This window comes from Brienomyrus brachyistius, chromosome 9 (genome assembly GCF_023856365.1).
Source record: "Brienomyrus brachyistius isolate T26 chromosome 9, BBRACH_0.4, whole genome shotgun sequence".
In the NCBI taxonomy this organism is placed as follows: domain Eukaryota; kingdom Metazoa; phylum Chordata; class Actinopteri; order Osteoglossiformes; family Mormyridae; genus Brienomyrus; species Brienomyrus brachyistius.
In genome coordinates, this window is record NC_064541.1 from 20,884,570 (window position 1) to 20,905,955 (window position 21,386).

The window sequence follows — 21,386 nt, forward strand, 5'->3', positions numbered from 1 at the left end:
AAAGCTTCATGGCATTTCAGTTAAGTTACTTTTATATAGCGCCTTTCACACCCCAGTTACCCCGAGGCACTTGACGAGAGTGAGTGGCAGTACGTTGTTAGCACATGGGCGTGAGGCCGGTTCTCTGTTGACGGTCGTTCCTGTCTGGCTCCCTTTCCGTCTGCTTTGTGAGGTTATTATGCACTGAAGGTGGGGAGGGGGTATAGTAAATGGCTGGGAAATGGCGGTGGGTGATGGCAGCCAGGGGGGTCTGAGTGGGAGGGGATGGGGGGCTGTCTTTCCTTAGAGTCATACTGACATTAATGCGCCAGTGGTCAGGAGAGCAGTGCTGCGGCCTTGTTCGCACTGCGCAGCTCTGCCTTTCTGCCGTAGGCGGGCTCACAGCTGGCTGCCTGCTTGTGAGGAACATCCCTACCTTTGTATGGCCACACTGGTCTGCTCCAGGACGGATGGATGCATGTGAACTTCATTTATCCTGACGAAAACTGCAGTTTAACCTTGATAGACAGTAGAAATAATTTTGTGATTCATTTTGTATCCCTCCCCTGGCCCTCTCTCAAATTTTATTGTGAGTGACCAGGGGAGGGGGGGCGGTGTTGGTAGCATCCCATATTTCTTCAGAATTAAAGTGGCAACCCTGCAGCAACCCGTACATCCTGATGTGCACACGGTGGCTTTGGGGGTGTGGCTTTGGGGGTGGGGCTTTGGGGGCGGGGCTTTGGGTGGGGCTTTGGGGGTGGGGCTTTGGGTGGGGCTTTGGGGGTGTGGCTTTGGGGGCGGGGCTTTGGGTGGGGCTTTGGGTGGGGCTTTGGGGGTGGGCTTTTGGGGTGGGGCTTTGGGGGCGGGGCTTTGGGTGGGGCTTTGGGTGCACTAGGTACCTGACCTCCATAGACCAAAGCCTGAATTTGCACCAGCCTATGAAACCCTCAGGATTCTGGAAAATGGCGTTTTTGTGACCTTTTCTCAATCACATATGACATTTAAAAGGTGAGGCCCCCCCCGACGTACCTCGTATAGATGCCATCGTTGCTAATTTGGTTAATTAGCGCTGCCACCCAGGAGAGACTGTCTAGTTGCTGGAGGTGAAGTTGAAGATTCCTTTCTGTGCCACACCCATAACCATGCTGCTCGAGTGCCCCCCCCCCCCCCATTTTGTTATCCCTGTCAGGGTTGAAAAGGTCACTGTAAAGCCACATTTATTTAAAGAGCCCCCTTTGATCCCCTAGTGGGCCAAACATCCTGGAAGGCAACTCATAAACAGCCTTGGGGGGGGGGGGGGGGCAATTTAAATTTAGTGAGCCGTAGAGGAAAGGGGGAGGCAGGACGATGGTAAAAACAGACCTTGCCCCCCCCCGCCCCACCCACCCCAAGTTAGTACAAGCTGAGTAGGGAGCCAGGTGGGTTGGTAGAAGCTGAGTAGGGAGCCAGGTGGGTTGGTACAAGCTGAGTAGGGAGCCAGGTGGGTTGGTAGAAGCTGAGTAGGGAGCCAGGTGGGTTGGTAGAAGCTGAGTAGGGAGCCAGGTGGGTTGGTAGAAGCTGAGTAGGGAGCCAGGTGGGTTGGTAGAAGCTGAGTAGGGAGCCAGGTGGGTTGGTAGAAGCTGAGTAGGGAGCCAGGTGGGTTGGTAGAAGCTGAGTAGGGAGCCAGGTGGGTTGGTAGAAGCTGAGTAGGGAGCCAGGTGGGTTGGTAGAAGCTGAGTAGGGAGCCAGGTGGGTTGGTAGAAGCTGAGTAGGGAGCCAGGTGGGTTGGTAGAAGCTGAGTAGGGAGCCAGGTGGGTTGGTAGAAGCTGAGTAGGGAGCCAGGTGGGTTGGTAGAAGCTGAGTAGGGAGCCAGGTGGGTTGGTAGAAGCTGAGTAGGGAGCCAGGTGGGTTGGTAGAAGCTGAGTAGGGAGCCAGGTGGGTTGGTAGAAGCTGAGTAGGGAGCCAGGTGGGTTGGTACAAGCTGAGTAGGGAGCCAGGTGGGTTGGTAGAAGCTGAGTAGGGAGCCAGGTGGGTTGGTACAAGCTGAGTAGGGAGCCAGGTGGGTTGGTACAAAGCTGAGTAGGGAGCCAGGTGGGTTGGTAGAAGCTGAGTAGGGAGCCAGGTGGGTTGGTACAAGCTGAGTAGGGAGCCAGGTGGGTTGGTACAAGCTGAGTAGGGAGCCAGGTGGGTTGGTACAAGCTGAGTAGGGAGCCAGGTGGGTTGGTAGAAGCTGAGTAGGGAGCCAGGTGGGTTGGTAGAAGCTGAGTAGGGAGCCAGGTGGGTTGGTAGAAGCTGAGTAGGGAGCCAGGTGGGTTGGTACAAGCTGAGTAGGGAGCCAGGTGGGTTGGTAGAAGCTGAGTAGGGAGCCAGGTGGGTTGGTACAAGCTGAGTAGGGAGCCAGGTGGGTTGGTACAAGCTGAGTAGGGAGCCAGGTGAGTGAGTACAAGCTGAGTAGGGAGCCAGGTGGGTTAGTATAAGCTGAGCCTGGTGAAAGGGACTCATGGTTGTAGTTGGGCCTCTGATATAACCGGTGGACAATTTGGGGGACGAGCAGACGTCTCCCTCCCAATAATGGCAGGTACCCCCCCCCCCCCCCGATGTGGGGAGAGGGGGTGTAGTGGGCAGGCCCCCGTAAGCTCCTGCTATCGGTTGTTGTCTGGAGCACCCCCTGCCGAGAGGCACGGCACCTCATAAAGCAGCTCCCCCCAACCCATCCCCTACTCCCCCAGCCCCGGGACACACACATCACAGGAGTTCCTTTTATATTTATTGCAGGGGTCCCACGCTGCCGTTTCACACCCCCGTCTTGACACTTTACAGCTTCCTCGCGTTCTGCGCTGCCTACCCCCCCCCCTGCAGGCCTGCACCTCACACACATTCCTGCTCCATTCTCCTGTCAGATCATGTGACTGCCGGTCACATTTGTGTAGTGCTGTGCGGTTGATCATTGAGGGCTGGCGCGGCGCTGGGGGTTTTTTTTTAGCCGCCTGCTGTCATTCCTGCTCATCTTAAAGCTGTGCTAAGGACGTGTTGTCTCCTGTTCCCGATTTTAGCCATCCTCCTTGCTGATAAACCCTGATTAACCAGCTCTGATCTCCCATCATGCAGACAGCAATCCTCTTTCCTATATGTGTGGTCAAGTATTTATCTTTCCTCGTCAGATAATCCGAGAATTTGTGTCGATCATTCCCTTTATCTCTTGGGTTCCCGTTTCCTAGTTTATTTCAGGAAGTTGATTTGGGAACAGCCAGTGACCGGGAGTGTTCCCCGGATGCACTGCAGAGCATGCACTGGAGGGCTCATCCGCTGTTAAAATGAGTTTTAGAACAGGAAACTTTTGTCGCCACACAACCAATAAATGTGTGGGGCCGTGATCTGCTATAGGACCCATTCAGAGAGGGACGTGTGCCGGGACCCGGTGGTGCACTGACATAGGAAGGCTAAATGAACGGCAATGTAAAGTGACACGAACATTCACCGAGAAAAATGGCAGCAGGGCATATAGTGGGCCGGACCTGCTGAGATTTACGGACATAACGTTTTCTGTTCAAGCTAAGAAAACATGCAACCTGAATGTTGCAGGTGTGAGAACACCCACCATGTTTAGACCAATAAATGTTTTATTTTTCTTCCATTTTTAGACTTTAAATGTAAGTAGGGGTGGCTTGGTATGTGCTACAACAACATTGAAACGATGGATAATGTTGGTTATGAAGATATGTACAACAGCAGTGTGGTTGGTGAGAAAACATGCAGCAGAAACAGATGGGCGTGTGGGACAGCCGGCGCACTGCAGGGGGCGATGAAACGCAGCTTTCGCACCCAAGGCAGCAGCCACGGCTTTGCTCCTTCATCACAGCGTCGGCGAAGACATTGAGAGAAAATAATGGAAACTGTTTGGTTTTGATTTGGGGTGGGGTGGGGGGGGGGGGTTGTGGGGGGGGCTGGTGGAGGCGCCAGGGGCATGCAGCTGGTCCGCAGCTGTGTGGGATGAGGGTCTGTGCGTGCGTGTGCGTGCGCGTGTGCGTGTGTGTCTGTGTGTGTCTGTGTGTGCGTGTGCGGTGCGCGTGTGCGTGTGTGTCTGTGTGTGTCTGTGTGTGCGTGCGCGTGTGCGTGTGTGTCTGTGTGTGTCTGTGTGTGTGTGTCTGTGTGTGTGTGTAGACACTACAGAAGCCTTGGCTGAGGTACCAGCCCGTCAGTGTGGAGATCATGTCAGACCACATAGACGATCACAGATCTTATCTGTTCAGATGAGTTGAACGTCAGGACGTGAAGGAGCCAGGATTTACAGGCTGAAAACTCTTGTCACGCCATAATTTAATCTACACCTGCTGATGAAACTGCACATTTCAGGATCCAGTTTCTATCGGGTTTCCCCTTCTCAGCTGTGGCCACAGAGGTGTTTACATCATGCATGTTTTTTTGATTAGCAGTCACTTTCTGTAGAGTCTGAGAGGGAGGGCTCAGCCAACACCCAACATCCCCGGAGAAGCTGGGGTTCAGGGCCTTTCTCAAGGGCCTACCGGTGAGACGGGATCTGAACCCGCGACCTTCCGGATATAGGCAGAGACCCCAAGGAGGAGCAACAGGCTTCTGCTCCCATGCCGCTGACAGCTGTGAGATAACAGCTGGGCTGGGCTGACTGACGCTTGCATGCCAGGAGATTCTCCCTAGGGGTGTCCGGCCACACAAGTGTCTGTGAGTGACTGTTAAACCCCTCAGTCTGCGCCCCCCCTCCCGTCCCTCGTGATATGTGCTTTTAAGGCATCTGATATCAGAAAGTGTTTCGCTGGCATAGGGGGGTGGGCATACCTTTCACTACCCCCTCCTCCCCCACCACTAATGGGTTTCTTAACTTGTTTGTAACATGGCATTTATTTGGGCGAGTCGGTTCTCTTTACGCTGCCAGTGCATGCGCCAGCTGCCTGCGTCTGAGCGTTGCATGTCGCATGATCACGCGCTGCAAGGTCATGACCTTCGGCTTTTGGATACAGACTAGCATCAGCGCAGGGGCTCTTGATGTTCTTCAGAGGTTCTGCCCCCTCCAGCCGCTTCTGGTACAGGGTCCGGGGAGCCTACAGCTGCACTCAGGAGACCCCTGGGGTGGGTTGCCAGTGAAATCAAGCAAAGCTTTATTGTCGTCTCAGCTGTGTACAGTGCACAGTGTACAGTGCACAGTGAAATGAAATAAGGTTCCTCCTGAATCTACAGTGCCACATTCATGACGAGACAAACATAATGCTGCTATGGAGGAGGGGAGGAGCTCACACTCGCACACTGACATGCCGCATTGCCACGCCCACCAAAGCACCTCAGCAATGAGAACCCGAGCGCAGTCATGGGGCAGGTGACATGTCAGAACCACATCAGCTCGGATGGAATGGAGGCGCACAAGGTTTTGTTTCTGGTGTCTGGAGAGCCAGTCCTGACACCAAGCCCCAAATTTCCTTGTAAGTTGGAGGACGTGCTTGCAGGGCTGGATGTAGATTAACACCAGAGCAAAGCAACTGCAGGTTGAGGTTCTTGCTCAAGAGCAGATTGGAGTAGGATCACAGATCCTATAGATCCGATACAGAACCCTAACCTCAGAGCCTCCACTCCACCCTATGGAATTATGGGAATAATTATTGTGTCAAAGACCGAGCCAATCACAAGATCCACACACAGACATGACCATGGGATAAAGACGATATAAATCTGCCGTTTCACGTTTGTGGCCCAGGATAGAGTACCTAAAGGAAACCAGTACAGCCCAGGGAAAGCATGCAAACTCCATACCCACAGCTCTTGCAGTGTAAGGCCCCCACGCAAGGCTTCCTTAATAATGTATCTATTTCAGCCTTAATGTTCAGTGACTCTTTTTTCTGTTTTTAAACCCTTTATACACACGCTGTTAACACACCCCAGCCGCGACCTCTCTCGTGGACCTCCAGTGTCGCTACACTTTCAGACGGGGGGGGGCCTTGTTCCCACAGAAGCCATCTCTCGAGCAGGTGACTGTCAGGAAGGAGGGCGGAGTCGAGGAGGCTGCAACGACACAGCCGTAAAAGCCAACGGCGGGAAAAGCTGCGTAAAGTAATGGCTGAGCGTGCAGAGCCTCCCCTTCCTCGTCGGCGAGGTCTGCATCTCAGCTCCGGCTTCCTGTGCCTGACTGCAGCTGGTACGGGTGCCTGTTTGCACATCTCACAAGTCCGCCTGCGGCAGAGCACCACCCATAAACCCTCTTTGCCCTTCAGAGAGGCTTGCAAGCAGAACAAAAATACCTAACATTGTTTGTCGTTGGGTAAAGGAAGAGGGACGTATTACAGGGCTACGCCCTCCATCCTCTGCTTCAGCGTTCAGGTCTCACTCTCAGCCAGGTTCTAAACAGCTTCTGGAATGTTTAAACCAAACATGTCAAACATAATACAAGCCACAGTGAAGTGTGGCTCCCATCTGCCAGACTGCAGTTGCATTGCGTCTGGATACACGCACGCCTTCACAGTAGGCCGTAGATTCCGTTTCTGTCATATATATAAATACACAGAACATCATCACCATGTACCGTTTGCACATATTTGAAATGTATGTATGACTGTAAGCTGCAGATCGTCTTGAGGGTCCAGCATTAAAGTCTGATGCTGCAGTTTGTTTATTTTGTGCTTATTAGACGCTGTTCCTGCCTGACGGAAATTTAGTAAATAACAGCAGAGTTCAGAGAATAGGAGCAGAGTACAAAGATCAGAAAACATACAAGATGTTTGAACGTTAATTGAGTCTGCAGTGAAGCCTAATCAGCGTTTCCCAACCTGGTCCACAGTGGGGTTCTCCAGACAGGCCATGTTTAGGTTGGGAGACACTGCTCTAAATGATACAGATGTTTGAGATGTTTCAGCATGTATGGTGCAAGGAGGCTGGTGGGCAGAAGGAGCATCTCTGCTTAGCAAGTGGTTTGAGGCGGAGGCTGTGAAGATGTGAACAAAAGCAGGAGGATCAACTCAGGCCTCCACCGTGAGAAAAAATAACCATAATTATCCAATTTTGTGTCTTTATACTTCTATTTAAAATTTATTTATTTATTTATTTTTTTATTTTGGGGGGGGGGGGGGGGGGGGTTTGAATAGGATAGCATAAGAATGAGTAAGAAGCCTGTGAAAACGGGGGTCAGATCTGGCATTTATTTGGAGAAACGCCAAGAAGTAATTTACTCAGTTACCAGAAACTCTGAATCATTTAGTTCATAAATAGTGCTGGCGGAAGGTTTCATTTATTACCAAGATTCAGTAAATGTACAAGATTTACTTCTATGGGTGTCTATGAGAAGGTCTTCTAGTTGTTATTTTGTGTCTGTTGTGTTTATGGTTGTATTTGTGAGAGTGACATGGGCATCACGGTTCAATTTAATTTAATAATAACTTAACGCACTTAAACTACCATATTAGTGAAGATGAATGACAGTAATTTCACTTTGATATTTTGTAACTATAACAGCGATTGTATACAGCGCGACTACAGAATCGACGAGAGGTCACACCTCTGACCCCGATGTGCCCAATATTAATATATAACCTACGCCCCTGTTACCAGTTAGGTACTCTGTCTGGTTGGGAGCTGGGAGGGGGCGAAAACATGGACCATCTGGGGGTCCCCCAGGACCGGGCTGAGAAACACTGCACTTACCTATTTACAATCAACACAATGTTCACATAGATGTTTTATACCGCCCCCCCCCCCCCCCAGGCAACGTCCTCCGCAGCAAATTATCATCAGTTATTAATCATTCAGAACCGTATGTTTGCAGTACTTTTTAATACTTGATTTTAGATGCAATTCTGACAAGAACAAAACATTTTTAGATATACTTTTGGATAGCTACAAAAAACTTTGAAAAAGGCAAAAATATATTCTGTGCTTAGGTAGATTCTCATATTATATGAGTTTCATTTTAAAATGAAATACAGGCCTAAGATTGAGGACATGACTTTGGGTTTAGCATTGAGGGGGAGGGGGAGAATTGCGGTCTCCGCCCATTTAAGGGGATCCAATCGGTGTACTGGCTGGTTTTCATTATTGGGGGGTGGTTCAACCCTCCAGCATCCCCCCATAAATTACGCCCATGCCTGTGATAAATGCTATATATATGATTTTGAAGCATTTCCCTTTTCTTCCTCTAAAGCAATCAATAGTTTGATACACCCTTTAAACGGGTTCAGGGATTCTACTACATATAATTATCACGTTTTGCGACAACAATAAAATGTAATATTTCACGTAAAATTTTAACACTTTTGACTTTTTAAACAATTTGTTCAAAGTTTCGTTAAGGTATCACTTTATTTTCACTTTTTCCATGCTCATTTCGGTCCCTGCCTTTGAATACGGCTAGTTTTGCACCGTACGCTTTTAACAAGTAATGTCGGAAGGTACTTGGCGTGCTGGCATACAGAATGAGCTGTGATGGTATGTGAACTAATGATGAACCCCTAAGACAGTAGCTACGTTCATGTAGTGTTTTACTGTAAAGATGTTTATGTGCGCTTTGAGACGTATTACTCCGTGAATCCGGGGATTTCTCTTGGGAAAGCCGACTCGCTGTCACAGCCGAAGCAGCAGGGAAGCAGGACTCCTACTGCAGTCTGACTTCTCCGTCAGGGTCTCCACCTCTGTCTGTTATTATCCCCACATTTTCCCGCTGTCCCAATTCCATATGTATGTCTGCTGAGCATCTCCTAATCCATATGTGATCGGCAGGCCCTCACATCTCCCACCCCCACGGCTTTTTTCCCCTTTCCCTCTCAGTCCCATGCAGTCTTTGAAGTGCCCGTTCCATTGTAAGCAAAGGATGTTTCCATTTGTTATGCTTTGAAGTGACCAGACCTCCCGTCGAGCTACCTCGGGGCATGGAGAGGTGTATCTCTGGTGGCGTGATTGTATGCTAGTGGCTTCAGTCAACGAGACTTAAACCCATGGAAAGAATCATTTTAAAACATCACTAATTATCATATATTTAGAATAGTTATAGAAACCAACAGACACTGAACGAGGTGTAGCCTAAATGCAAACGTGCCCTCCCAAGATAAACTAAAAGACCAATAAACATTGAAACTAATAACTACAGTATTATTATCGTAAAATACATGTTGTTTACTACGGTAGTTTCCTGCTGAAGTTGCAATACTGAAGATCGAGAAGTAAACAGACGCTTGTTAGAGGAAGTACAATTTGCATCAAAGCCTGGGTCCTCATTCACATGCAAAGCACTAATAGCCCTCTAGACTCTTTCCTAGCGCATTTTTTTAACTTTATTGCACTGTATCCTGCAGACGCCGCGTGCCAAAATTCCCTCACTGTTTTTATTACCAGTGATGCCAACCAATCACGGAGAAAGCCCAAGGTCACGTGTATATGTGTATGCGCGGGGGGGGGGGGGGGGGGTGTTGTCCCGTTTGCTTGAGTTCTTCTGGGACGCCAGTTAAAGTGCGAGCATCAATCCTGCCGACGACCCTTGGGGATGGTGGCTCTGCGCGTTTAAGCCAGTCTGCTCAAAGCTACTGCTTATACTCTTTTAGGTTTATGACATTTCACGAAAAGCATTTTTGTTTGAATTTGTTAAACACGGGACGTTTAAATTGCCATATGAGTTTTGGAGAAAAGTGAGCCAGACTTGTTCATCATCAGAGGGGCGCCTTGGAAGTTCGTAGACTGTGGAGCATCGGCGGGGCGCAGCGGCTCCCTTGGCACAGCGCGGTGGCAGACAGACGCCGATCTGCGGGGACTTCTGCCGTGCTTTGTAAATTACTCTCTGGGTATGCATCGTGAAAAAGCTGCACTTGGCCTCTGGACACTCGTCCTGCTTCTTAAGGTGAGTTCCTTCCCTGGCATCTTGATCCAGGCTGCATTAAATGTGGAAGCGATTTAGCTCAAGCACGCTCTGCTCTGCCTAACAGCTGTAAAATTAATATTAAAGGATTCAATACAATACAGGCAGAAATACAATAAAATGATGGCAGATATTTAACTGACATTTATTTACACATACTTTAGTTGCTTTTAAAATATATAGTTATACTATTTTACGAAGATACTTTTTCATGCTACATAGACATTAAACGAAGGGGATGACTTCTAATTTGCCATCGCCCGCCCAGTACATTTCGCATCCTCACTGCGTTTATGAACGCAAAGGTGACACGGCGAGATGCTGTGCTTTGGGTTCCGGCGAGCAAGCTGGCATATAAATGAGCAAAAGGACACGAAAACCAAGCGTGGTGTGACGACAGCGCACAGCCTGGCTCTGCGGGGACGGTGATCTGCGGACCGTTTGTGCAAGACGAAGCCGCGTATTTGCGCCAAAGTTCATGCCTTGTTACTCCTCTGCCAGTAAGACCAAAAAAAAATATGTACGGCGTACATATGTACTCTCTCGGAACAGGGGAAATCCATATGGCATGACATCACCAGCAGTCCAAATACAGATTATTACTAGTTTTGTAACATAACGCAGTATTATTACCTATAAATTGTGTAGTATATAATATCTGTTCTTTGCTGATTGCAGGTCGTACCCTGGCAGATCAGTGATATAGTTCTGCAAAGTTATTTTGTAGATGTAACTCGTGAGAGGAAGTTGATTTGTTGACTAAGCTTGGGGATTGGCCTATCGAGGTGAAGCGCGCAGTATGATATTGCAGTACTGCACCTTTCCATCCCGTTCTGCACTGTCCGTGCCTTTTTCTCCTGTAATGCCCACGACTCTCTAGCAGCCCCATCGCGCGGCATTATTCCTGTTATCCCAGCTGTGATTGTTTGATAAGAGGGCATGCAGGCATTCGAGGGCCGGCGTTGGACGGACACCCTTCCCACGCCGTCAGTGTGCGGCACTAACCTCCTGTTTTCCATCTCGTTCTATTTCATTGCTATGTCATGGAATAGATTTGCAGAAAGATCCAACTGGATGGTCTCATCTCCTGAATCCCTGAGAGTGTCAGCTGTCAGTCCCCCCCCCTCCAAGACTGTGACCTAGGTGTCGCTGTCACCGTGGTGTGATCTTCTGGGGTCAGTGTCACTGTCCTGAGCGGGTCCTCACCTCCTGGGGCTGAGAGGCCTTTCAGGTCCCTAGTACTCACAGAATTTATGTGGAGGGTGGGTTACCTCCTCCTATGTCCCCCAGCCAGGTTAATGCATTCCAAGCGTGAACCGGATTGAAAGTGGCCAGCCCCCCCCCCCCCACAGAAACATGTTTGCACATGCGCAGAGCATGCTGAGTGACTCTGACAGCCATGAGTCCCCCCCCCCCCATTAAAAGTTGTACTCTTTGGTGGTCTCTCACCGGGGAATCGGACTCAATTGCAACTCTTTGACTAAGTGGAGTACAACTGCATTGGGGGGTGGGGGGGGGGGTATGAGGTCAGATAAGATCTGCTAAGTGTTTTGGAGTTCAGGAAGTAACCCCCCCACCCCCCGGCCATGGTGACGAGAGCATAATGGTCAACATGTGCTCCTAGCTCGCTCAGCACATCCTGCGGCCAGAGTGAGGTCCAGGCATCTCCTGGTGGAGTAACAGGCTCCCGTCCCTTTAAAGGCTGCCACAGCTGTCCTTGAATGACGGATCTGGCCTTTGGTGCTCGCTGCGGTTCACCTGGTCACTTACTGCACTGGGGAACATCTGAGCCACCCCTCATCATCGGCCCAGATGAAGCTCAGAGTCACCGTCAGGGGTTGGGGTCCCCAGTGCTCTTACATCCCGCACCCCGTCCTCTCTGCTTAATCGTGTGATATATTTCAGCGTCATAGGGCTGAGGAATAACGGACAGTTCGAGTGTCACAGTGACGCAAGCCGTGTGATTAATGCTATTCGGGATGTTAGGAGGCCAGGCCTCTCTCTGTGTTACAGCTGTGCAGAGCTCAGCTCTAAACACATTTTTTTAATCTTTTGTGTCACGGATTTTATGTCTGGCTCTCATTCCTGCGTCTCGGAGGCCTGGCTGACCAACCGACTTTTCTTCATTTTATGCTCATCATTGGAATTAATAGAAGAATGCAGCTAAGCGTCCTCCACCACAACAATCATTTAAGCAAAGGCATAACGAACTGGTAACTGTGTTTAATATTTTGATAAATGATTATGAACATATTTGTGTCTGTGGACAGGCTGTGGGGTTAAATATGGTCGACTGCTTCAGAAAACTGAGGAAACCTGTAACATCTCCCAGCACTTGCAGCTTCATCTCTGAATTAGAGATTAAAATGTCAATTCCTGTTGTCAGACACTTCAGATCTTAAATTCCCCCTTTAAGTTCTAAGCCTAGATAATAACGTTGAATGTTCCTCTAGTGGAAGGTGAGTAGAGACGAAGAGAAGATGCCCTCGGGATGGAGATGACTTCAGCTGAGGATTAGTCTGGCTGTCATCCGCGGTGATGCGTTTCCTGTTTCTCCCCAGCGGCATCTAATCACTGCGTGGGGCCACTCGCGGGAGATGGGGGTAATTCCAGTGGAATTGCTTGGGTCTTAAAGCAAGAAGCCGGTTTTGAACCTCCAGCCCTGCACTCTGTGATAAAGAACCAGCCAGTCAGACTCCCAAGTGGGAAACGTACCAGATATTTATATTAGGAAGTACAGGGTGACTGTCTGCATGGTGCCCAGCAGCCCGCTGGCCGTCCTGCCCAGGGAGGAGCAGGTCCCCTTCCCCAGAGGACCAGGAGGGGCTCCCTGACGGGGCTCTCTCGGCCAGACGGACACTGGGAAGCTTACGGAAAAAGTGAGCACCACGCTGTGAGATGGGTGCCTGCCAGCCGGACCAGAGATCCAGGGCAGGATCCTGGAGTGAAGTTAAAGCTCCAGTCCAGTGGTGGAACATGAAATCCACGCCTGTTTGAGAGACAGGAATGTCGATTGCGGGTCTTGAGGCAGGACCACTGTGGACTTTGTGCACTAGGAATGAGGGCCGGCAGACTCACTTAACCTCGGTGACTGTGGTCACCTGACTTCTTTCTCCTCAGATAGCTTGTGCCCCCCCCCCCCAATGTTTTGTGCATTAATGTGGTTGAGATGTGAGAAGTCTTCTGCGACGGTACAAGAAATATTATGCTAATGCCATGATACTTCCTGATGTTGGGAAGGAGGCAGAGTCACGTCAGATAAAGCGGCCGTCAGATTCTAAGCCAGCGTGGCCTACTGGGGGCTGCTGGAGGCCATGGGGGCTGACATACATGCCGCCATAATTTGACACACCTTTTGTTGAGTCCCTCCCAGTTCCAAGGGGTCTATTTTCCAGACATACTTCACTTGCCTTTTCTTCAGGTACATAGGAATTACTGGGGGTAGAAACACCCCATCTTTCTCTCCATGAGAGACAGACAAGGTTTTGGGGTCAGAGTGCAAGTTTACTCAATGCCCAGTGGTAATATATTTATTCTGACGGGTTTGAGATTTGAACCCACAACACGGGCACTGATCCCAAGCCTTTTTGCTTCTGTCAGCCCAGCCCCAGGGCCCTTTGACATTTTTCCACTGGCATACAAGGACCGGACCGAACCCGAGCCACATTGCGAAGAGTGAGTAGTTACAGTGCGGTTCCAGCTCGCTTCGGTTTTCCACTGCAGAAGGGTCTGCTTGGCTCAGTTGCCGGGTTTGGAGAGCGGCAGTGATGTAAAACCGAAGAGACGCTTTATAATAATTAATAATATATACAATATGCCCTTTTCTCCTTCCAATAGTCTATGCACAGAACACCGGTATCCGCATGCATTTTGACCAATCAGCCGGCTAGCTTTGGCCGCGCTTTTCACAGGGCCGTATCGGCACGGTTACAGCTTGGGTACGGCTCGGTTCCTGGTGGCAGTGGAAAAGCACCATTTGGAGCAAACCAGTATAAATAGATGCATATTTAAAATGCCTCTCTGGGAAGACACACTCGGGGGGGGGGTTGCACACCTGCAGGGCAAGGAGGACTTCAAAGACTCCCCCCCCCCCCCCCTCCTGCCCAGGGAGACCAACACGCTGGGCAGCTCCTGCTAGCTGACACCTCTGCCCCAGGCAGATCCGCCCCCCCCCACCCCTCCCCACGCAGGAGAGCTGAATGTCTGTGCTACAGCTGCATTCTGTCTGCTTAGCCTCCCCCCCCCACACACACACACGCGCGCACACACACACACAAAGGGTTCCATTCAGGCTGGTGGAGGGAGTGTCCCAGTGCTGGAGGGGGTTATTTCATTTCCATTCTTCAAAGAAGCCCTGAGATCTTACTAATAAAAGCCATTTGTAAACACAGGCCGCTTGGGCACACACTCCGACTCTGACTGTAAAAATGCGACGGCCAGAGTACGCAGGCGAAGCAGCATCAGGCACTGCGAGGTTTATCGCCTGCTGTTGTGCAGCCACTGCCGCATTTTTAGGTTAATAAAGTTAGTCTGTGATTTAAAGAGCCCCGGCTGTTGTTTTACGGTCCTTTCTGAAGCCATCGCCTTTACTTGGGCAGCTGTCAGTCTTCAGCACTCAGTTAACCAGGGAAACACAGCTGGTTTAATCTCATTATTTCAGTCTTGCTGCAAGTTCAGAAGAAAACTTGACAAGTAAACATAATTTATTGTAACTGTGCTGAAAGCGGAAAAGTTCTGCTCACTCCTAGGGATCTGAAGGGCTTCTATCCCTTAAGGATAGAAAATGAAATTTTAAGGTAACAGAATGTAGAAAAAGAGCACAATCTGGCAAAGGAATAAAAGATAATTGAGGCAAAGGTCAAAGGTTATTTAATTTACTGCACAGTTGTGTTGATAATAGTAGATAATCATAATTCTATACGGGCTGAATTTCATCTATAGCGAGTGGAGAAACATGCAAACTCTGCACATACAGAGAGACAGGACTAGAATTCGAACCCCCAACCCTGGGGGTGTGAATGAACAGTGCTATTGTCCTGAAAGCATAACCAAACCGAACTAATTACCTCATCACCATCTGATTGGTCAAAATGCACGGAGATAGTGCTGTTCTGCACACAGATCATCTGAAGGAAAAAGCTTATGTTCTATATATTATTCCTTACTAGTAGCATTGCACATCGCCTCGTATCAATGCATTCCTGATTACGCAGAACATGAAACTTTCCAATCTCCTACTTAAAAAAGTACTGTAGAGTGGTTGAATGACATGGATTTGTAATGTAAATTTATGCAAGCAAATGCTAATTCCACTAGCATTTCATGCTAACATTAAAAATTGAGTGTCACAGATGTGCGAGGGACACACAGTAAATCATGGTGTGCACCATATGAACATAAATAAGCATCTCTGGCTTTACTTCACTGTTGAATTTAGTGATTAATTGTTATTGTTGACACACCACAGAACAACAGAATGTGGTCTCTGCATTTAACCCATATGTGACGTAGCGGGGGGCAGCTAATTCAGCGCCCGGGGAGCAGTGCTTTGGGTGGCACCTTGCTGGTCGGGGATTCAAACCTGCAATCTTTCAATCACAAGTGCATGACCCTAAACAATAAGCCACCACCGCCCTCACTGCTCTCCAAACCTGGCAGTGCTTTTACCGAGCTGACCCATCTGCAGTGGAAAACCAAAGCGAGCTGGGACCACACTGTAACTAGTATCTCTTTGCAGTGCGGCTCGGGTATGGCTTGGTCCCTGTATGCCACTGGAAAAGTGCCATTATTTAACCGCTCCTAAAGTTACCCCAGTATTTGCAGCAACCAGCTTATACGTCAGTGTATTGTTTAAAACTGGACCACTACCCTGGCTAATCAGTATTATTCTGAATTATTTAAATAATGAAGCTCATTCATTAACTGAGCTGGTTAGGAGAGGAGAGGTGAGGAGAGGAGAGGAGAGCTGAGGAGAGGAGAGCTGAAGAGAGGTGAGGAGAGGAGAGCTGAAGAGAGGTGAGGAGAGCTGGAGAGAGGTGAGGAGAGGTTAGGTGAGGAGAGGAGAGCTGAAGAGAGGAGAGGAGAGATGAGCTGAAGAGAGGTGAGGAGAGGTGAGGTGAGGAGAGCTGAAGAGAGGTGAGGTGAGGAGAGGAGAGCTGAAGAGAGGTGAGGAGAGGTGAGGAGAGCTGAAGAGAGCTGAAGAGAGGAGAGGAGAGATGAGGAGAGGAGAGCTGAAGAGAGGTGAGGAGAGGAGAGGTGAGGAGAGCTGAAGAGAGCTGAAGAGAGGAGAGCTGAAGAGAGGTGAGGAGAGGAGAGCTGAAGAGAGGTGAGGAGAGGAGAGCTGAAGAGAGGTGAGGAGAGGTGAGGAGAGCTGAAGAGAGCTGAAGAGAGGAGAGGAGAGATGAGGAGAGGAGAGCTGAAGAGAGCTGAAGAGAGGTGAGGAGAGGAGAGGTGAGGAGAGCTGAAGAGAGCTGAAGAGAGGAGAGCTGAAGAGAGGTGAGGAGAGGAGAGCTGAAGAGAGGTGAGGAGAGGAGAGCTGAAGAGAGCTGAAGAGAGGTGAGGAGAGGTGAGGAGAGGAGAGCTGAAGAGAGCTGAAGAGAGGTGAGGAGAGGTGAGGAGAGGAGAGCTGAAGAGAGGTGAGAAGAGGTGAGGAGAGGAGAGCTGAAGAGAGGTGAGGAGAGGTCGGGTGAGGAGAGGAGAGCTGAAGAGAGGAGAGCTGAGGAGAGGTGAGGAGAGCTGAGGAGAGGTGAGGAGAGCTGAGGAGAGGTGAGGAGAGCTGAGGAGAGGAGAGCTGTGGAGAGGTGAGGAGAGGAGAGGAGAGCTGAGGAGAGGAGAGCTGAAGAGAGGTGAGGAGAGGTCGGGTGAGGAGAGGAGAGCTGAAGAGAGGAGAGCTGAGGAGAGGTGAGGAGAGCTGAGAAGAGGTGAGGAGAGGTCGGGTGAGGAGAGGAGAGCTGAAGAGAGTCTTGTTTATTTTTTTATTGTGTTGCTGTTGATTTACATATATGCTGCAATGTCCTTTTTCAGGAAATATACATTAACAACCCAGACAAATAGCCAAAATCGTTTTCTTTTACTGCTGAAGACACTTACACAGCACCGTATGTATACTTATACATGTGTAACAGCTTAATGAGTGGTGTGTCCTCACAGGTGGCCCCCGCAAACGCCTGCCCCAGCAATCGCTACACCCTCTCTGGGGAGTGCTGCAGGCTGTGCCCTGCGGGATTCGGCGTGGCTGCTGAGTGCGGCAGAGAGAACACAAAGTGTGAACCGTGTCAGGATGGTGAGTGACTGGGGGGGTCAACTTAGGATCAGAGAGATCACACCCTTAATGACCCGACGGAAAAGAAAACACCCCAAACAGAATGTTTATGCCCCTCTTAGCGCGAGGAAGCGGAACACTTGGGGCCGGCACCTTTTCGGAGGAGAGCAGCAATGACCGGACATGCCAGCCCTGCTCCCGGTGCCAGGACAATGAGGTGGAAATCCGGGCCTGTCAGCCCAACTCAGACACGCTGTGCATGGGTGAGTAGGGGGAGATGCAGCTCCAAAGCACTAAATGGCTCCAGATTCTCAGACAGGGGGTGTGGGGGGAGAGGGTGGGGGTGCTGACCCTGTAGCAGCTGGCTGTCCTCCAGAGGGGACCCCTGTTAATCTGCTCATGCGGAGAACGGGACCTCTGACCCCCAACAGGGGTACAGGCAGCCCCCCGACCCCCTTTGATCCCGAAATAACCCGACAGTGGGAGGCAGCACACATGGCGGGGTCCGTCTCCAAGCTGGGGGGGGGTCACATTTGGTTAATGGCCGTCAAGCAGCGCTGGGCCGAGCCGCAGCTCAGCGAATCCAGCCCCCCGGACACGGGCGGGGGTGCATGTACGTCCCACTCCCTCGCTCTAGCTTATTTACCCACAAGGCAACGGGGTCCTCGCTTTGGACATGGGCGGGGGTGCATGTACGTCCCGCTCCCTCGCTCTAGCTTATTTACCCACAAGGCAACGGGGTCCTCGCTTTGGACACGGGCGGGGGTGCATGTACGTCCCACTCCCTCGCTCTAGCTTATTTACCCACAAGGCAATGGGGTCCTCGCTTTGAAACACGCAGCCTACAGCTGCTCATTCATGAATCCAGAGGCATCCCCAGAAAAATACTGGGCGGGGAGGGGGGGGATTTTGTCCACTTTTCAGGGATGCTCAGCAGGGCAGCTGTTGCATATCTTCCAGTGCTCTGCCCAATGCCCCCCCCCCCCCCCCCCATGAGGTTTGATAGCAGGAGGCATAAGCGTTTAGTTAAATCAGCAATTATAGCATCAGTGTGGAATGTTAATTTCTAAATGTACTGAGGAAAGAGGAAAGGGCCTCTCTCTCTCTTTCTCTCTCTTTCTCTCTCTCTCTCTCTCTCTCTCTCTCTCCTCCCTCCCTCCCTCAGTCCCTTTTTCCCTTGTTCGCTCTCCTTGAACCCAAGCTTCATTCCATCACCCTTCTGTCACCCTGCTTTAGAGAGGCACCTACACATCTTATCCAGGGCCACTGAGTCGGACGGCCCCCGCAGGGAGGGGGTTGAGGCCAGCCCAACCTCGGGGGAGCCCAGGTTCACCCCTCAGGATGAGGGCGGCAACAGCATCATCCCCGTCTACGTGTCCGTTTTAGCTGCAGTCGTGCTTGGGCTCCTGTTCTACGTCGCTTACAAGTGGTGGGTGTCTTCTGCAGTGTCGTTAAAATGATGAAATCATCAGTATAGCCAGATATTATATAAGTTGTAAAGACAACAAAATGGCAATTCGAGAAATATATAAATTCTGCAACAAAATAATCAATGCAGAAGGAAGCTTTTTTTGGTATTTGTGTGAATTCTTCTGTGCTCAGACTGCAGGATCATAACTTGTCACACAGCCGTGTTTCAGGAATCTAAGCGTGAGGTTCCTCTATGCCCATGTATCTAACTGTCGACGTACCGTCCGCAGCCGGACATCCTGCAAGCAGAAGCAGGCCCTGGGAAAAGCCCGGAGCGGAGACGGCAGCAGCGCCCCCGAGGGAGAGAAGCTGCACAGCGATAGCGGCGTCTTCCTGGACTCCCACAGCCTGCAGGAGACCCAGCTCAGCAAAGGTGAGGAGGAGAGGACTGGACAGCCTGCCGCTGGCAGACGATTCCCGTGGTTTCGCATCTGATAAAGGAAAAGGCCGTTGAAATCTAACAGGGAGGCAGGAGAATATGAAAGCGTTTGAAAATGTAACATAGTGGCCCCCCTGTCAGGATGTGTATCTGAATCCACAGTCAGGAGGCCTGGTTACTTTGTATTGATCCATTTTTTTTGAGCGAGACTACTAGTTGAATAGTGATTGGTTAATTACATATGAAACTCCACTGGTTTGTCAGACGTAATGCATCGTCACCCTGAACCCACATCACACGCCGCTGTCAATGACTCACTGCTTGGGCAAGCACACTGAGCCATATCGCTTACCCCCCCTGCAGGCAGTAAGCGGGACAGCAAGCTGGACACAAGGCTCTACCTGAACGTGGCCCCCCACAGGCAGGAGGAGGTGGAGCGCCTGCTGCAGGAGGGTGGCGACTGGAGCTGGAGGCAGCTGGCAGCCCAGTTAGGGTACGAACAGAAGCAGACGGACATGTTCGGTCGCGGGGAGGACCCGGTGCACACGCTGCTGTCCGACTGGGCCGCGCAGGACGGCTCCACACTGGGCGTGCTCTGCTCCGCCCTGACCAAGATCGACAGGGGCGACGTGGCCACGCTTCTCTGCTGCCCCACGCAGGGAAGCTCTGTGGTCTGAGTGTTGGACCAGCCCCCAGACTGACTGCCCCACCTCCAGGGGGAGTGTGTGAGCGTGTGTGTATTTGCCAGGCGGAGGGGGGCGATTGACATCCGGAAATCAATCTGCAGTATGAATGGCAGCTCCCGTCAGCTGGATTTTCCACAAATGCCGCCTCCTCATCTGCAAGCCACTGATGCAAGAAAATAATCCCACTACATCTTACGGGCTCTGGGACTCGGGTCAGCATGAGCTAACAGAGCATTTGCTGCGGTCCTGCGTGCCTCGCTGCCTCAGAGGTGCCTCTTCCACCCGCACTGCTCATCCTCCCCATACCCCACAGCCTGAAACTAAGCTGGCTCTACTCTGCTCAGTCCTTTCACTCTGCTTCTGTCCTCCACATTGTCTCTGCTCTCAACTATTTCTGTGACCCTTTGCATCCAGAAAAAGGTGGTTAGGATTTAAAAATTAGAAAAATTTTCCAAGAGAAGCCACTTCTTTAAGCCACCCGAATTTTGCCCGATGTGGTGCGGGATTCTCTTTGTTCAATGTTATCTTACATGTATCTTGTTATAAGCGTCTCAGTATGTTAAGAGATCTTGTATAATATTCTAGCTTGTTAAATAAATAAATAAATAAATACAGTTTGAAGTTTGCTGGCTTTTGATAAGTCACTTTGTAGTGACGATGCCCAAGGATGAAACATGTTCCTGCATGTTTACTGGGTACGTCGAGCAACAGGGTTGGGGAGGGACAGGGTTTTCGCTGCAGAATATTAAGAAAAAGATAAAAAAATCTATTGCAGCAAAGCAGGATCTGATATCTGTTAGAGTCAAAACTGAGCCTAGAGTCTTGGCGGTTCTGCACCTCCAGGAATGCAGCCCACTCCGTTCTCGGACCAAACACTTCCTCCTGGTCCTGAAAATTAAAACTGAGGAAAGTAGCAGTAAAGGCCTTTGCACACCAAGTCAGAATTTTTTTTACATCTGTCATCACATAAAGATTGTTGCACACAGTAAACTCGCACATAGAATAAAATACATCAGACTCAATTTAATTGTGAAAATTTGCAATGGTGCTGACTGCCGATCAGCACAGGACACGGGGGGATGACTGCCGATCAGCACAGGACACGGGGGGATGACTGCCGATCAGCACAGGACACGGGGGGATGACTACCGATCAGCACAGGACACGGGGGGATGACTGCCGATCAGCACAGGACACGGGGGGATGACTGCCGATCAGCACAGGACACGGGGGGATGACTACCGATCAGCACAGGACACGGGGGGATGACTACCGATCAGCACAGGACACGGGGGGATGACTGCCGATCAGCACAGGACACGGGGGGATGACTGCCGATCAGCACAGGACACGGGGGGATGACTACCGATCAGCACAGGACACGGGGGGATGACTGCCGATCAGCACAGGAGCCGACCTATGGGACCACAAGCCGCCATTTAAAAACTAGGTCTGCTTATCAGGATGACCGCACTTCTGCAGTGGATGTGACATCACCGGCTTGGGGATCACCCCCCAGCGCCATTACATCACGCTGCCAGAGCCACCAAAAACAAGGGAGCGAAATGCTCCCAGACGCTGTCCTGCATTTTGCTTTTGAACGCAGCCCCCCCCCCCACCAGAGACTGGTAATAGGACACAGGCAGGCCTCCGACCCCGGGGCAGCGCCACACGCTGTCACGCACACCAGACGGGACTGTTTAACTGTGGTCTGGCATCAGTCGCATAGCGGCAAGGCGGGGGGGGCTGAGAGCAGACGACCCAGCAGCGTAC

At 50.7% G+C, this 21,386-nt stretch overlaps 1 protein-coding gene and 1 long non-coding RNA gene across 2 annotated transcripts; both read left to right on the top strand.

Moving 5' to 3' along the window:
* Nucleotides 1-1,431: 1,431 nt before the first annotated feature.
* LOC125749329 (uncharacterized) lies at nucleotides 1,432-2,493 on the top strand. Its single transcript, XR_007399849.1, has 3 exons — nucleotides 1,432-1,459; nucleotides 1,894-2,017; nucleotides 2,050-2,493. It is a non-coding gene; the product is annotated as an uncharacterized LOC125749329 (long non-coding RNA).
* A 6,902-nt stretch (nucleotides 2,494-9,395) lies between these two features.
* nradd (neurotrophin receptor associated death domain) lies at nucleotides 9,396-20,227 on the top strand. The gene is made up of 6 exons (XM_049026800.1): nucleotides 9,396-9,799; nucleotides 16,967-17,099; nucleotides 17,201-17,341; nucleotides 18,315-18,507; nucleotides 18,779-18,921; nucleotides 19,291-20,227. The coding sequence occupies exons 1-6, from the start codon at nucleotides 9,746-9,748 to the stop codon at nucleotides 19,602-19,604; spliced, it is 978 nt and encodes a 325-aa protein (XP_048882757.1). The 5' UTR covers nucleotides 9,396-9,745; the 3' UTR covers nucleotides 19,605-20,227.
* Nucleotides 20,228-21,386: the final 1,159 nt, after the last annotated feature.